The sequence below is a fragment of the Trichosurus vulpecula genome, chromosome 8 (assembly GCF_011100635.1).
Source record: "Trichosurus vulpecula isolate mTriVul1 chromosome 8, mTriVul1.pri, whole genome shotgun sequence".
Classification (NCBI taxonomy): domain Eukaryota; kingdom Metazoa; phylum Chordata; class Mammalia; order Diprotodontia; family Phalangeridae; genus Trichosurus; species Trichosurus vulpecula.
This window is the reverse complement of record NC_050580.1, coordinates 231,159,539-231,177,458: the sequence shown is the minus strand read 5'-3', so window position 1 is coordinate 231,177,458 and position 17,920 is coordinate 231,159,539. Positions and strand designations below refer to the sequence as shown.

At 38.7% G+C, this 17,920-nt stretch overlaps 1 protein-coding gene across 1 annotated transcript in view; it reads left to right on the top strand.

Moving 5' to 3' along the window:
• Nucleotides 1–17,920, top strand: part of TMED10 (transmembrane p24 trafficking protein 10) — a 39,470-nt gene that overhangs the window by 5,460 nt on the left and 16,090 nt on the right. Inside the window, exon 2 of the mRNA XM_036735311.1 lies at nucleotides 15,863–15,974. Coding sequence (XP_036591206.1) covers nucleotides 15,863–15,974 — 112 coding nt within the window. The remainder of the gene's footprint in view (nucleotides 1–15,862; nucleotides 15,975–17,920) is intronic.

Here is a 17,920-nt window from a genome sequence, read left to right as displayed (position 1 = left end):
TTCACTGAAAAGTCATCTGTGAAAGACTTTATAGATTGTTTATATAGATATATCATCACTTGAGGGACTGAGGCTGATGCTAATCAAAATCCCTTGTGAGTTAGATATTTCTTTAGTTTCTCTTTAATAATATAATTTCCCATAAATGCTAATTAACAATGTATTTTACTAATGAAATTATCACTTGTGTTGTTCACATGTAGGACCCTAGTAAATAACTGCCAAGTGGCTTATAAGTAGGAGAGATTAACAGATGACTTCAAGAGCAGCCCAGGCTTGGGTTATTAATACTCCACCATAAGACCAAACTGAAAGTTTTAATGAAGTGTTGTGGCATATGGGAAAACACTGGTTTTACAGAATCCATTTCACCAAAGGGTATGAATGCTATTTTTTTTTAATTGCAGTTTTCAGCCAATTTTTATCTGGAACCAAAGTATTTCAGCTCATCGCAACTGTCAAGTATATGTCTTCCCCAAGATATTGTCAAGAAAAGCATGTTTGAAGAAAGAGAATAATTCTTAATGTTCAGTTCAGAAGCAGATCATTTATTTTTATTGACATTTTTCCTGAATCCTTCACTTATACCAAATTTTCTTCCCCGTCTCCTGGCCTCGTATTCTAGGGAACTTTAACATACATATTGATACCTACTCCATGCTTCTGCTATGCACAGAGGTGGTTTCACCCTTGATATTCCTATTTCCTGCAGCTACTAACTCTGAAGTTTCCTTCATTTGATGATAATCTTTTTTCTTTCCATTTTTACCTTTGTCCTCACTGTGACCTAGATTCCCTCCATTCCTTTTCATTCCCGGGCCACCAACCTTGAACTGTTTCCTGCCTTCCCTATCTCAGGTCCTTGGTAGATGAACTCAATGTTATCCTATTCTCTGCTGTCATATCTGTTGCCCCTTTCTCCTATTGCCAGTAATACCTTGCCAGAGCCCCAACCCTGGGTCATTCCTGCCATCTCCTTCCTTTGCTCCTATTTATGTGCTTCTGAATGGAGCCAGAGGAAATCACAAAAATTTGCTTATTCCGCCTGCTATTCACCTCAAATTACTATAGTGAGGTAAATCAGTTAGCCCTTCCATTCACCACAGGGACTATTCTAACCTTTTTTTTCCTCACACTTTCCATAGTATTTCCTCCCCTTCCCTTTGCACTGAGAACTTTGCCTCCTATTTCACCAAAAAAAATTGAAGCTATTTAGTGAGAGTTCCCCTTCTTCCCACTTCCTTATATATCATCCAGACAAATTCCCTCACACTCTCTTCTTTTACTCTGGTTTCTGATCAAGAGATGGTTCTTCTTGCCAAACCCTCTAAGTGTACCTTTGTCCTTATCTCCTCCTGACCTTTCCAGCAATATCCCCACTGTCAACTCCATGATCTTATCTTCAGTCTCCCTATCCACTGACTCCTTCCCTGCTTCTTGTAAATATGCCCCATTCTTTAAAAACCCTCACTTAATCATTTAGGTCTTCATCATCTCTTGCCCGGATTATTACCATAGATTTTTGATTGGTCTCTCTGCCTCAGGGCTTTCCATTCAATATCACTTTCTTTTTTTTTAAATTATCACAATATTCTTTTTCTTGTAAATAGTATTTTATTTTTTCCAACATTCATTTTTATAAGATTTTTATAAGATTATGAGTTCCAAGTTTTTTTCCTTCCCCAAGGGAGCAAGCAACCTGATACAGGTTATACATGTGCAATCACGTTAAACATACTTCTACATTAGTCATATTGTGACAGAAGAAACAGAACAAAAGGGGAAAACCACAAAAAAAGTGAAAATAGTATGCTTCAATCAGCATTCAGACTCCACAGTTCTTTCTCTGGATGTGGATAGCATTTTCCATCATGACTCTTTTGGAATTGTCTTGGATCATCGTATTGCTGAGACGAGCTAAGTCTGTCATAGTTGTCAATATCACGACCTTTCACTGAATTCCAGTGACTCCTTTTTCCTTCCGGGATCTAATAAAACTCTGTTTGGCTTTTAAAAGTTTTTATAACTTGACTCCTTCTTGCCTTTCCAGTGTTCTTATCCTTTTCTTCCCTCCACACACTTCATCTGGTTGCGTGGACCATTCCTCAAAGCATAACACTATCTCCACACGCTACTGTACTGTATGTCCCCCTTGCCTAGAATGTTGTGCCCCTTCACCTCTGCCTTTTGAGTTTTTCTGGCTTTCAAGACTTAATTCTCATCTCACTTCAGCATGTAGACTTTCTTAACACTCTCCCTTCCCACCGCTCTGCCCTTTACATTTCATCTAATACACACGCATGTACGTATGTTTTGTGTGTACCAAAAGTTGTTTGTGTGTTGTCTGCCCTATTAGAATATAAGATCTTTGACAGCCAAGACTAGTTTCTTTTTTCTTGACTTTCTTTGTATCCCCAGTGCTTACCATAGTGCCTGGCATATAAACACTTGAATAAATGCTTGTTGACTGACTGACTAGAGGATGGATGAGAGAGGAGAGGGGAGAGAAGGGTCCTTTCACAGTACTTCATTTGGGCTCCTGGTCAGTAGAGTCAGGGGCTTCAGTGTCCTGGGGGCTAAATGGCTTTAAGTACTATATGGCTAGTTTTCTTTTGCCTTTTTACAAACAAGTTTCCAAATTTAAATTAAAAAATTAACACTTGAGCTTCCTAAAAAAGTGATTGTCTTTTTAATATTCTTTCTTATTCAAAGAATGATCAAACAGAGGAGACTGACATCTTTCTTTAGCTATGATGGAAAGAAAAGACATGCTTTATAGTTTGAGTTTGCCACTTTATTTCTTTGTGCTGGCCCTGGAGATCAAGTGTGGCTTCTAGGGAAGTGGAACAAATTTAAAACATTGTCATTGGTGTGTCAGAGCTTGTTCTTTTTATATGAAGTGCTGACTAGTGGTTAATCCCAGAATACAGACTCTGTGTATGCACACACCACATGGCTGTTCTGACAGTGGAGCCCTCTATGAAGTCAGCTCGCTGACCAAGGACCAGAATTTGAGCTCTCAAATAAGCTTCTGGGCTGAAGGAGGTTGATGTCATCTGCTTTATCCTGGGTCCCCACCTCATTGTTCAGTGTAACCATATTCAAATCAAAGGAATGGTTGTTAAGAAAGAACAAGGCTTTGCTTGTGACTGAAAGGGTCAGGCTGAAGGTTTTTTACCGTAAATAACTTTGGAACAGAGTGGGGGAAAAAAAAAACCCAACATTTGATCTGGCTTCACCCCCGCAACAGCATTGTCTGGGCAGCAACTGGTTTTTGTTGCTCTCTTTAAGCTGGTCTGAAGTGACGTATTGTCTATGTTTGGGTATTGTAGCAAATGCTGATTAAAGCTGGGAGAGCTGCTTCTGGCCGTTATTTTACAAGTGCCAGGAAAAATTCTATTTCTGGTTTTGAACATGTTTGTTGTATAGAGTGTCTCCCAGCTCTTGATCATATACTAGTTTTAGTAGTATTTCACTTTGTGGTGCAAAGATGAATTATGTTCCTGGGTTAAAAGCATTTGGTGTTGTCATACACTACTCTGGCCTATCTGTTCCAAATTTGACTTTCCCTGTTGAAGTATACATATGTGGAAGTATAATTAATGGTGGGCATGTTGGCTGTAGAGTATAAATTAATCATGGTGGGGATGTTGGATCTGAGCTCAAATCATAGTTTTGCCGCTTAATACCAGTTTGACCTCGGGGGTAAGGCGTTTTATCTTCTCCAGACCTCAGTTTTCTTATCCATAAAATAAGGAGGTTGGACTAGATGGTCTCTAAATCCCCTTCCAGCTCCAAGTCCTGTGATCCTTGGTGTTAAGAAACAGACCCCTATGTTGGATTCTGTGGATGATTTAAAAACAAGAACTGAGACTCAGACCCTCTGTGCATGGGGATTACAGAGAAGAAAGATACGAAGGAACCACAGAATCTCAGCCCCTGAGTAGCTGTCACAGCCGACGTTTATATAGCTATTTAAGGTTTCCAGAGCACCTTATACATATTATCACGGTAATCCTATGACTTGTAGATGTGGTTATCATCACTTTACAGAGGAGAAAACAGACACAGATGAGTGACTTTCCTATGGCTTTCCAGAGCTAGGAAGTGTCAGAGGCAGGACATAAGCCCAGCTCTTTCTGACTCCAGCACTTTCTTCTATACTACACTCAGAACAGAATTTCTTCCTTCTATGGCACACTTGACAAGGGGTCGTCTGGCTTTTTTGCTTGAGGATCTTTAAGGAGGGGCATCTCCTGCTTCCATTTATATGTTGCTGGTTCTGATCGTTGGGTCATTGCTCCTTATATCAGCCTTAAATCTGCCTCCCTGTAGCTTCTGTCAGTTGCTACTTGCTGTTTCCTCTTTGGTCAAGAGAAGCAAGAATAACCTCTCTTCCATGTGACAGCCTTTCAAATTCGTGAATCCTTCCATACTTCTTTCAACAGTCTTCATGGCTTGGCCTTGAGACCCTTCATTGTCTCGGCCATTTTCTTTTGACCATTCTTCAGTTCCCCAATGTACTTCTTTCAGTGTGGCCTCCAAAATTAGACATTGTTCTATCTAGAGCACCAGAAAGACTGTATTACTGACTTCATTCAGGATGTTTTGCAAAGTCAAGGTCAGTTACGTCTCCACTTACTTCATCTTTCAACTCCCTATTAGTCCTTTTTTCCCCTAGTTCTTTACAATCCAAAGCCGATTTTCCTTTCCAGAGAAAGCAGGCAAAATAAGGACTTTCGTCTGTTGCCATCATTATCACTCCATTCACTCCACACAGCAGTGCTCTCCTTAATAGAGCCTCTTCCCACCCCCCTCCTATAAAGTACAGCTTTATAAACTCTTGTTATACACATAAAATGTGGGAATGAGCTAAAAGAAGTACAGAATACTATATTAGTGTAGAGGACAAACAACTGTGACAGAAGGATTAGATACCTCTGTACCAGAAGTGATCTCTAAGCAGAATCCTAAGAATAAGAACTAAAGTAGATGTGGATAAGATAGGGGAAGGAGGTGACTATTCCTTAAAGATGACTGATCATCTTAATCTGGTAACAGTATATATATATATATATATATATATATATATATATATATATATATGTGTGTGTGTGTGTGTGTGTGTGTGTGTGTGTATGTATGTATGTATGTATGTAGGAAGGATTGGAATAAGGAAAGCTTGGAGGCAGGTGGATCAGTCAAGAGGCAGCTGCAGTAATCTAGGCAAGAGATGGGTCAGGCTGAAACCAGGGTGGTGGCGGTGCCAGTGGTGATAAAGAGAAGAGTATAGTGTGCTGCAAAGACAGAAGTAAAACTGTGCCTGCCCTTAAGGATCTTGTAATCTGTCGGAGGGGGAGGGCTCAATGTTATGAAGAGGAATAATGTATAATAGGACTGGAAAAGTAGTAGAGTGATTGATAGAAATAGGGAAGTTTGGAGGAAGAGTAGTCTTTAAGGGAAAGATTAATAAGTTTGAGATACCGAGTACATACGTATTCCAGGAAAGAGCTGGAAGTGTAACTCTGGAGTTCAAATGAGAGATTGAGTCCCAAGATGGAGATTTGGCAGGCATCAGTGATCACCAGAAGTGACCATTGAAGCTATGGAAATGAATAAGATCAGAAAGGAAGAAGAGTACCAAGAATGGAATCCTAGGGACAGTTAACTTTTAGAGAATAGGAAAAATAGTCCACAAAGTAGACAGAAGGTACAGCCAGGGAGGTGAAGAGAATAAGGAGGCCACATTGCACAGAGGTCAGGGGAAGAACAGGTTTCAGGAAGGATGGGCATGATCAGCAGTGTCAGATGCAGTAGAGAAGTCAAAGAGGAGAACTAATAAAAGTCCATCAAATTTGATGAGGTCTTTGTCTAGATCCACTGCTCCTGCTTTTCACCGCCCACCTCTTCAGCCCCTTGGTAATCTGGGGTTTGGTCCCCACCACTCTGCTAGAGCTACTGGCTTAGGGGTTCCATTGACCTTGTTTCAGTCTTCATTCTCCTTGACCTCTCTGAAGTATTTGACATCATTGGCTAATGACTGCCTCTCAAAGCCTGTGTATAAGAGAATGTGAAAAAGATTACGGACTACTTCATGTAGTCTGCGTATCACCACAGTCTGATGATAACTCCTCTCCCTCCTCCAAGAAAAAAAAAGACTGATATCATGTAGCACTATACACTAGGGAAATAACATATCTAAAGATTTTATCACCAATACAGAATTGTAAGTTTCTTCATTATCGAGTGAAGCAAAGTAGAAAGGGAGGCTAGCGTGTTCTTAGAATGTGTCAAAAAAAAAAACAAACCTCAAACCTATAAATAAAACTACAAACTACTTTTGTGAGCAGTTCAGAGACATTCTTTTCAACTTTCGTACAGGTAGGAAGAGTTGGACCTGTGCAGATACTGCATAATTGTGGAAGGGAAGTAATGGGCCTTTGTTTCAGCTCAGTCATCTAGCTTTTTCCTGACTTATGAATATGTGCTTGGTGTGTCCTAGCTAGTAAGCTTCTTGATAGCCTGAACTTTATTTATTTTACAGTTATCTTTTAAGTCAGGATCAGATGAGAGAGACTGACCTTTCTTGACTCTTAAAGAAAAGACATGAGAGACCCTGTGGTACAGTAGAACCTTGCCTGGGGTACCTGGGAGGTATCTCAATATGCAAAATATTGCTAATCTAGTTCCCCAGATAGTCTGTTCCCATTCACTTTTTACTCACTAATACAGCTCTTGTTTTTTATTGCCTTTCATGGGCATTTCACCATGAATTTAGTAATTGCTTAGTGGCAGTTACCTGCACCACCCCAACATGCAGCAAAAGAGAGTAGCAAAATTAAATAGGGCTAGGCAGCTGTATGAGAAGGTAGCAAGCAGGGCAGTTATCCGGGCCTATAATAGGAGAATATAGAAAACAGGATAAAATGTAATGTTTATATAGATTTCTCCCACATTTTATCCTTTAAGTTGGATTGCCAGAAAGGGGTTGCTAGAGCTTATCCCCACAGCCCTCAGAAATGCCTTCATGGAGGTACAGTGTCACACCATGGCCTCTGCCCATAGAACCACCCATTTGAACAGTTCTCTTTCACAGACTAGTTGAAGATATTGTCCACTGTGTTAAGTATCCTTTAAACAAAGATCCTCATCATAAATTTCTTGCTAGAGTTTAATTTTATAAAACCCTGTGCTGATGAATTGGTTTGCTTTCCTTCAGAAAATGAAGTCTGCAATTCCTTGTTTCCTTTTTTGCCTTCGTTGCCAGGAAACAGAGATAATTGTATTGCCCTGGTATCTACTCACTTGAGGTGCATAGTAATAGTCACTCCTGTCTCTTCACATGGATTCTTTTCTTCTGTTTTATTCTCATGTTTGTTTTTGTTTCGTAGGAATGCTTCAAATTCTTTAATTCAGTCTATCTTTTTTCATTAATAATTAGGCTCAGGTTTGCAGAGTATGTCATTTTCTGTTGCATCTTGAGTTCTTTTGCATTTTGGAATACATATTTCTTTCCCTGGATGTGGATAGCATTTTCCGTTATGAATCTTTTGGAGTTGTCTTAGATCCTTGAATTGCAAAGAGATAAGTCTGTCAAAGTCTTCACACTATGTGGCTGTTAACTGTGTACAGTGTTCTCCTGGTTCTGCTCACCTTACTCAGCATCAGTTCCTATAAGTCTTTTTAGGTTTTTCTGAAGTCCTCCTGCTTATCATTTCTTATAACACAATAATATTTTGGAATACATTATTCCATCCCCTTCTGCAATCTCCAGTGGACACATGCTAATCTTATGTTATTCAGATTTGAGGCAGCTAAGTAATACAGTGGATATATTGCTGGGCCTGGAGTCAGGAAGAATTTAGTTCAAATCTGCTTTAGACACTTAACTGGCTGTGTGATGCTGAGCAAGTCAGGCTTTGCCTGTTTGCCTCAGGTTCCTCAGCTGTAAAAAGGGGGATAATAGCTCCACTTTCCAGGGTTGTGAGGATCAAATGACATGTGTGTCAAACACTTAGCACAGTATCTGGCATGCTATATACATAAATACTTATTTCCTTTCCTCTATACTTGATGGTCTTTTCTCCTGGTCACTTGCAGAATTTGTTGTCATTGGAATTGTTAAATTGAACCACAGTATGTCTTGGAATTTGAAGTGTTGAGTTTTTTTCTGAAGGCAATCTGTATTCTTTCAAATTGGGTGCTTTGTTTTCTATATTCAGAAGTCCTCAATTTTCTTGTATTATTTCTTGAAATATGGTGTTCATGGCTTTTTGGCTTATTATGAACATATGTAGGTTCTTTCTGTGTATCCTATCTTCAGTGTGTTTTGCTTGTATAGAGATCATATGTTCTTTTAATATTATTGCTTTTTTTTCTTCCAGATTGTCCTTCATTTCAATATATTTGTATTCCCAATCGGTTTTCCACTTCTTTGGAGAGACTCACCACTGTGGATTCAGATTTTTCTGTTCTACAGATTATTTTGCTTATGCTGCCCATAAATTCTGCCATTTGTTCCTTTGTAACTTCTCCAAAGAGTCTGATTTTTCTCTTCTGTGGGTCTTTGCTCTCTCAGAAATCCATAGGGTTCCGTGTTACATCAAGTGTGGTTTGATATCCTTTGGCTTGCAATATTTGTTTAGAGAGGTTTGTAATTTTGTGAATATTTTGGTATTCATCCTACCTTCTACTTATAGCATCATCTGTTGATTTATCTGCTTCTACTCTAAGTTGTTTTTTTTTTTATAATTTAGTTTATTCATTTTTAGTTTTCAACCTTCACTTCCATAAGTTTAAAATTTTCTCCACCTTCCTCCTCCCCCCTCCCCAAGGTGGCATGCAATCCGATATAGGCTCTACATATACACTCTTATTAAACATATTTTCACATTAGTCGTGTTGTATAGAAGAATTAGAACGAATGGGAGGAACCATGAGAAAGAAAAAAAACAAAAAAAGAGCGAATAGTATGCTTTAATCTTCTTTCAGACTCCATATTTCTTTCCCTGGATAGATAGCATTCTCCATCATGAGTCTTTTGGAATTGTTTTAGGTCTTTGCATTGCTGAGAAGAGCTAAGTTTGTCAAAGTCAGTCGTCGCACAATGTGGATATTGTTGTGTACCGTGTTCTCCTGTTCTGCTCACCTCACTCAGCATCAGTTCATATAAGTCTTTTCAGGTTTTTCTGAAGTCCTCATACTCATCATTTCTTATAGCACAATAGTATTCCATTACATTCATGTATCACAACTTGTTCAGCCATTCCCCACTTGATGGGCATCCCCTCAATTTCCAGTTCTTGACCACCACAAAAAGAGCTGCTATAAATATTTTTGTACACATAGGTAGGTCCTTTTCCCACTTTTATGATCTCTTTGGGATACAGCCCCAGAAGTGGTATTGCTGGGTCAAAGGGTATGCACATTTTTTATAGCCCTTTGGACACAGTTCCAAATTGCTCTCCACAGTGGTTGGATCAGTTCACAACTCTACCAACAATGAATTAGTGTTCCAGTTTAACCTTGTCTTCTCCAGCATTTATCATTTTTACTCTTAAGTTTTTAATAGAATTTTCTTCTTGAAATCATTGGTAGTTTTCATATTTTTCCTTGTTACTCATTTTCTAACACTTCACCCTTGGATAGTACCTTTGCTGCCAGAGTTGTCCTAGCCCTTAGAGGAATTTACTTAACAGTGATCTTAGTCCTTGATCCAGGTGGGTTTGGGTGGGATAGAACTGTACTAGTCCCAGCTGAATTTTATTCCCCTTTCCTTCAGGCCTGATATAACCATGCTCACTAATCTCCTACTCCAGTTCCCTACGTTTTTTAGTTTGATGGCTAGGCTAAGTCTGTGGGGATGCCCCAGGCAGAAATGAAGCATGGTCTCTCCCTTTGATACACACACACACTCCTGAGGTTAGGTAGAGTTGAGGCTTTCTGCTTGTTGTAACAGGACAGTGGGGGGAAGGCAAGAATAGGATGCGCTGGCAAAGAACTTACAGGAGTAGGGAAATCCCTGTGTATCCCAAGACACAATCTTGAGAGCTGATTTGTGGGCCTTGCTTTGTTAGGCTTCTTCCTTTCTTGTCCTGTATGTACAGCTGTAATTGCTTAATCTCTGTTGCATAATTTTGTTTTGTTTTGTTTGAGACTTGAGAGGACTGGAGAAAATATCTAGTCTTTCATCTGATTGGTCAAGTGACCAACTCCTCTGTATCTTTCTGTTTTATTAAATGTTTTGCTAGTACTATGGATAATGTGAAAGTATCTGTAGGTCATTTTAGAAGTAAGAGGGAAACAAGTCTTGAATGAATGATTGAATGAATGAATGGCAAGGGATTGGGGAAGTACCTGGGAGCAGAGCTGAGCTAGACGCAGCAAAACCCAGAAAACTTTAGAGCTCCATGCAGAACAGGTTGCATAGTAGTTCTTTATGTATCTCTTACGTTTCTCTCTTTCGCTTTTCCCTTCCAGTAATCTGTATTTTCACAGTTATTTAGGGCGAGTATTCACATTACAGTGCATTTTTGACATCAGCCACTCTGCAGGTGGCAATTAGCACATTTTTCTCTTCCTACCTTTTAAGTTGTGAGCTTTGGTTGACTTTCTCCAGAAGGTGTTATTTTAAAATAAACTTTTGTCTTTGTATTGCTTTTGGGATGTGATATGGGACAGAGTGGCTGAAACAAATCTATAGTTTAATATCACTTTCCATCTAAGCAAAGGCTAATATTATGCCTCTGTAACTGAAAACTAATTTTTTTTTTTTTTACCATAAGGAAAGAATAGAGAATCCCTTTGAAGGTATACTAGCTATACATAAGAGGCATTACCTAGAGTATTTCTGGGTATGTTATCTGAATAGCACTTAAATAGAAAATATGAAATTACCAAATTGAACTCCTGAGAAACTGGATGACCTTCTCAAATGATCTGTAGTTAGAAGATTTTAATTAAAGAAAATTAAAAACAATCATTTCAGCCTGTTAGCCTTTGCCAATTCTGGTTAGTCACCAAGCTTGGCCCAATTTCCTACTCTCTAATTTTAGCTACCTGCTGGTTTTGTGTAATGGAATTGCCAGGGAGGGAGCTGGGTAAGGAATTTTGAGATCTACAGCTTGAGTCTAAGCAGCCTCAAAGTGCCATGTGAGAGATGGAAGAGCCTACTGAATCGAGAGATAGGAAATCTCTAGGACATGTAAGAATTCCAAACCATCCATATTAGTTAGCAGAGCCTCAAAGGTAATGAGTTGTCTGACTTCAGATTTAAAAATTAATCATCAGAGATGTGTATGATGCCAGTAGTTTTGTCAGCTTGAGAGTGTATAGGGAATATAAAAGTTAGGAGACATCTTTGGGGAATTATGGTCATTATTAGATGCATCATTTCTAGTTAGCAAATTTCTTGCTAATAAAAGGTACATGCTTGAGTGGGAATGGAGTAACTTTTTGTTTTGCCTTGAATTACTTTAAACAGATGTGTGTGTGTGTGTATGTGTGTGTGTTTATGTCCATGTACATGTATATATATAAATTGTTTTTTGGGTTTTTTAAACATCTCTATCACTTCACTTAACCAGTTCTTTACCTTCCATGGAACTCTCCCTCAAAACAAAAAAAAAAAGTCAAGTTAGGCAAAATAAACGTATTGGCCATGTCTTACAACATGGGCTTCAGTCCACACCCATTGTTACCTGTCTGCTCAGAGGAGGGAAGTATATCGTACTGTCACTTCTCTGGAGTCATGATTGGTCATTGCACTGATCAGAATTTTGATGTTTTTCTCTCTTGCTTCCTTACATTTTTATATTGGTTGGTTGATTAAGGTCATTGTGTAAATCATTTTCTTAACTGTATTTTCTTTGTTCTTCATCAGTTCCTACAAATCTTCTCAAATTTCTTTTGCATTCTTCATATCCTTGAACCCCTTCTACAGATTGTCCTTAGTTGCACAGGTTGTGACTAGTGTTCTTTCACAGTCAATTGTAGTACCTCCATAGCCCCAGGTGACAGTGGAAGTGTCTTTCTTGTGTTCATCTGTTTTGAAGAAGTCTACACTAAGACTACCTAGTCTAGACCAAGCTTGAGTCTGCCCGTTTAAAAAAAAAAAGGGGGTTTGATTGTCCTTAGGAAAATTAGGCCAAGACCACCCAATTCATTGCATAGACAAAAAATTAACAAGTCGTTGACATAGTCATTAGAGGTTAAGATTTCTCAGTCCTTCAGTCTAGATAGTTTCTCTCCCTTTCCGTCTTCTCCCCCACATTCTTCTCTTTCTCTACCCCTCCCCCAACATAATGTTTCTTGATTGCTAGAGATATATATCTACCATGTTATCATATCGCATTTTAAAATTATATTTATTTTTTGTTTCAACATTTACTTTTATAAGATTTTGAGTTACACATTTTTTTCCTCTCCCCAAGATGGCATGCAATCTGATATAAGCTGTATGCACAATCATATTAAACATTTCCACGTTAGTTGTGTTACAAAGGAAGAATCAGAACAAAAGGTAAAAACTACAAGAAAGGAAAAAAAAGAGAAAATAATATGCTTCGATTGGCATTCAAGACTCCTTCATAGTTCTTTCTCTGGATGGGGAGAGTGTTCTCCATCATGAATCTTTTGGAATTGTCTTAGTTCATTGCGTTACTGAGAAGAGCTAAGTCTGTCAAAGTTGGTCATCACACAGTCTTGTTGCTGTCTACAATGTTCTCCTGGTTCTCCTCACTTCTCTCAGTATCAGTTCATGTAAGTCTTTACAGGTTTTTCTGAAATCTGCCTGCTCATCATTTCTTATGGAACGATAGTATTCCATTACATTCATATGCTACAACTTGTTCAGTCATTCCCCAGTTGCATATGACATGTTTTAAAGAGGACCTTTTGGAGTATTTTAGGAAAGCACAAAGGGTGTTCCTGTGCCAAATCTCAACTCATCTTAACCTTGTTTCATTTGGTTCCTTTGTCCTAGGTCAGTGACCTGACTTGGTAAGAAGATTAAATTTGTTTAATTTTTTTCCCCACTCAATAGCATATCCTTAATGCATAAACCATATTCATTTATATTTAAGTATTGCTTATCACTATTTAATCATTATCACCTTCCTTAAGAACTAAGCTAGTACAATGAGCAAGTCTAAAATATTGGTTTTTATACAAATGTGCTTTGGGGGGAGAAACTGACTTTATTTAAATAAAGCTTTGAGTCTTACCTGCTAGCTGCATTCAAACTGAGATTTTTATCTCTGTTCAGAATGTAGAAATCAGATATCTTTATTCACCTTTTAGAATTCTCTTAGTCTTGAGAGCAGGAAGGTGATACCTGGTGAGAACAGCTAGTTTTCTTTGCCCTGTCTATATACAAATCCTTAACTTCTTGAACTATTTCCTTAATGTTTGAACTTTTCCATTATCAAGACATTTGATTCTGGGGTTGATGGAAGATCCCAAAGTCGTGCCATCAGGTACCATGGAACTCTGCCTAGGCAGCTTTTGCTGTTTTTTGCCCCTACCACCAACACCTCCAAATGGAAGCTCTTTCTGATCAGGCAACAAGCCTTTAATGAATGAAATAAATCCTGTCCTTAGGGGCTTAGAGGGGGAGGGCGTAGAAAAAAGCAGAACAATAAACATGATGTTTGTGAAACAGTCAAGGCAGTGCTTTCACCTCTTCAAAATATTACACATTTGCTGGTTTCACAACTTTTATCATGCATCCAAGAGTTGGATGAGTTATGCAGGCAAACCAGTGTTCTGAACAGTTTCCAGATTCCTAACTTTGATTGGGCTCTAGGCGTGCCTCAGATTATTTCAGCATTCCTTGGCTATGTGGATGTTGAAGCATAGGGAACTCAAAAGAGATATAACAAAATCTTGTTTTTTTTCTAGCAATATTTGCCTAGTAAAGGGGGTAGAGGGGAAGCCGTTTTTAATGCCTTAATAAGAATTTTTTAAATGTTTATTGATTCATTTTAAAAATTTTAAATAACAAATTCTCTTACTCAGAAAGCAAGCAGTAGTTATGCAGAAATTTCCATAGTAGGCATGATTTAAAAAAAAAGGCAAGAAAAGTAAAGTGGGGAAAAAATGCTTCAATCCGTGCTCAACAGCCTTGATAGAGTTTCTATAGTAATTTCTTGAATTAAAATTGACACATTTTCTGTTTAACAATTTCACCAAATTTATAGAAGTAGAATCTTGCTTTTAACAAATATTACGATAATGTGCGGTTTGATTCAGTGAATCTTGTTTTGATGATACTCACTTTAAGCATTAATGTCTGAAAAGATGTCTTTAAGCCTCACTTTGACTAGGAGTTCCATAGTCCAAGCGGTAGACAAACTACCAAACCCTCATAAAGTCTTGGTTAGCCAGGATGATTCACATTGCAATAGAAGTTCCTCTACCATTTGTTTATCTATGGCTATATGTACTGGTTGCCTTCAAAACAGTGATTGGGGTAATTTGTCTACTATAGCTTAGGCTAAGGACTCTTATCAGCTAGTAGCTATTCTATAGTGTGAAAGCTAAAATAGAGTAAAGAGCCATAGCCAACTCCACCCCACCAAAAAAAAAATCAAATGGAGTTTAGAAAGTTTGTCTTCTTGAAATGTCCACTGTATCCAATTTCTTTCTTTGGGCCCATCTCTTTTCCTATTTTCTATCCTTTTCTCATGGCAGGTATGGCAGTTACTTATCCTCTGGAGGTAAGAATTAGTTCCACGGAGGAAATTTAAGTATCTTTAAAGTTGTTGGTTTTTAACCTGCTTTTTCATGTACTTCTATAGGGTTATCATTTGATTTTTTTTTTTTATGGAAAATTCTTTTTTTTTTTTTTACAGAATGAGTTTAGACCCAACTATTTCTGTAAAAATGAGATTTTGCTTTAGTACTAAATTTATAGATTCCTAGAATTTCTTCCTCCCCCTTCCCGCATCAGTACTGGCTCTCCCTGTCTCTCCTAGGCTTGAAACTACAGGGGCCACTCATGAGCCTGATCTCACTTCCAATTGTCACAGAAGCTTTGACCTACCCTGTATCTGACCTGGGCCACTTTATCCCTCCCTAGGCATCTCGATGGCCCTTATGCCTCAATCTCATACTGTCACCGCCCCCCTCACATACACCACCCTCCATCCCAGGGGCTCCCCCTATAGATATAGACACCTGATTGGCCCTTGTCCTACTGCAGCTCAGAACTTCAAACTCAAGTAATCCACTGTTCTCAGCCTTTTCCAGTAGCAGGGATTAGATTACAGGTGTGTGCTACCACACCTGGCATACTCCTAAAATTTCAACATAAGAAAGTAACTCCTCCTCTTCTCCCCACCACCCACTTGTACTCACTAGAGTTATAGGATATTTGACTCCCTGCTTTCCGAACCCTCAATCCCAGGGGTACCATTCTAAATCTGGAGTAACTATATAGGTCACTGGGGGAGATAAAGTTCAATAGAGAAGAATTCATTAACTATCTATGAGTTTGGCTAAGAACCCTAGCTATAGTCTTTGTTCTATATAGTAAACATGTTTTAAAAAAGGAAGTCATTTAATCATATAAAATGGAACAGTGTTACAGCTGCTCTTCAGTATGGTAGGAAAATTTGTGGAAACTGCTGGTTCAGTATGTAGTATAGTTAGGTTGACAGGAGAAAACTCAAATTTTGTAAACTGGAATCTCCTGGGACTTCCTGCCTCAATCTAGAGCCTGTTTCTGGAGATGGTTAGATAAACCCTAACAAAGACAAATGTGAACTGCTTGCCATGGTTATACTTTAGAGATGACGGGGAAGGATTTCTACTGCCTGTTATTCCCTTCCAAAACTGCATTTATTATGTACTCTTTTTGCAGATTACAGATTCAGCTGGCCACATCCTATATTCCAAGGAGGATGCAACCAAAGGGAAATTTGCCTTCACCACTGAGGATTATGATATGTTTGAGGCATGTTTTGAGAGCAAGGGTAAGTGACCAGAGAAGGTACTTTCTAGATGATAGGTGTTCTCCCCACTTTTGATTAGTTGGCAGAGAGGCAGAGAACTTCCACAGGGCTCGCAGAAGTTAGGCAGAGCATGAACTTCCTGTCCTGGATGGCCGTGAAGAGGAAATGAGATCTGAGCATCTACTCACGTAAGTAGAAATGAAAGTTAGCCAGTTAGGCCTCTTTCCTCATGTGCTCTAACTGGAATTGCTCTACGAGTCCTGCGATGTACCTTAGGTTGTATAGCTAGGCCTGATATTGGTATAGAGGTCCAGAAACGATACATTCACATTCAAGCACAATTTTTTATCTCTAATTTGGAAAAAGATTTGATACATTTCTTTCATTATGTGATAGGTCCAGGAACTCCTTCTTGGTCTTGGCTGTTTCTGGGTATGAGTGCTTTAGTTGAAATTCTTTTACTTATATTTTTATCTTTTTATTTTTCAATTCGTTTCCTCTTCTCACCCAGTTTAACAGAAAAACAAAACTCTTGTAATAAATATGCATAGTCAATCAAAACAAATTCCTGTAATGCCCATGTCCAAAAATGTAAGTCATTCTGCATCTTGAATCTGTCACCTCTCTGTCAGTAGGTGGGTAACATAGTTCAGTCCTCTGGAGTCATGGTTGGCTGTGCTGTGCCTTTAAAAAATATTAATGGTTTTTGTTTTCAGACTACTTATGTTTCCCAAGATAGCTTCACTCCCATTTCCCAAGAGCCATCCCACATGAAAAAAGAAAAAACAGTTCAGCCAGGCTAACCAGCACATCCCCCAAGGCTAACATTATATGCAGAGTAGGGCTTGTTTTAAGACCTTTTTCAGCAGCTCCTGCCCCCAGATTCATTACACTTTCCTAGACTCCACTAGGAGAGTGGCTCTTGTCCCGTAAGCAGCACATGCAGCTGCATTAAGGATGGTAGAGTTCCTAGTAGCTCAACCAAGAACTGGCTGCAACTGATCAGCATCAGCCCAGCTTTGCTTGAAAGCTACTGGGGATATTAACAATGATAATAGCTTATATTTCTGCATACTTTTCCAGATTCAGAGTACTTTACATACATTTTATTTAATTTTCCTAACAGTCCTGTGAGTAGGTATTATTATTGCTTATTTGCAGGTGCAGTAGGAGCTGAATCCCAAAAGAGGCTATAACTGCCTTGCTCAAGTCCACACGGCCAGTAAATGGATGAGCAAGGAGCTGCCTGCCATGCACATTTAGTGCTTTTCCCATTGTGTCATACTATGAACTAGCTTTTAGGTAAAGAAGTGAAAAACTACAGAACTTTTTCTCCAGTGTTAACATTCCCTCAGGCCTTATATGGCCCATTGCCTGCTAAATATTTCCACTTGCTATCAGCTCAAATGTAACACATTTCAAAATTCCTTATATTCTTTTTCAGACTGGCTCTTTCTTGACATCCATATTTTTGTCAATGGCACCATCTTTCTCAGTCATGATATGCTTAAAATATTGGAAGTCATCTTGGTCTCCTTCTCCTTCACTGCTTATATCAAATCTGTCATCAGTTCTATTCATAATTCCTTCAAATTTTTTATTTTATTTGTTCTTTTACGCTCTCACTTTAACCATCTTTGTCCATGCCCTAATTTTTTCATGCCTGTGTTTCATTAGCCTCTTAACTTACTACCTTGCTTTAAGCCATCCTGTAAACCACTGCCAAATTAATCTTCCTCAAACTACTTTCATCAGCCTCTTCCAACCCTGAATCTTGGGATACTAGGGTCATGTTATTCCTCTGTTTAGAAACTGTTAGTAGGCTCACTGATGCATGCAGGATAAAGTTATGGAATTAAAGAATTTTCGACCTGGAAGTCCACCCTAAGCCTGGAATTTAAAGGGTTTTCACTTACTATGTTATTTCAGTGTTCCACGGACAGCTCCAGCTAAGCTCCTGAAGTATA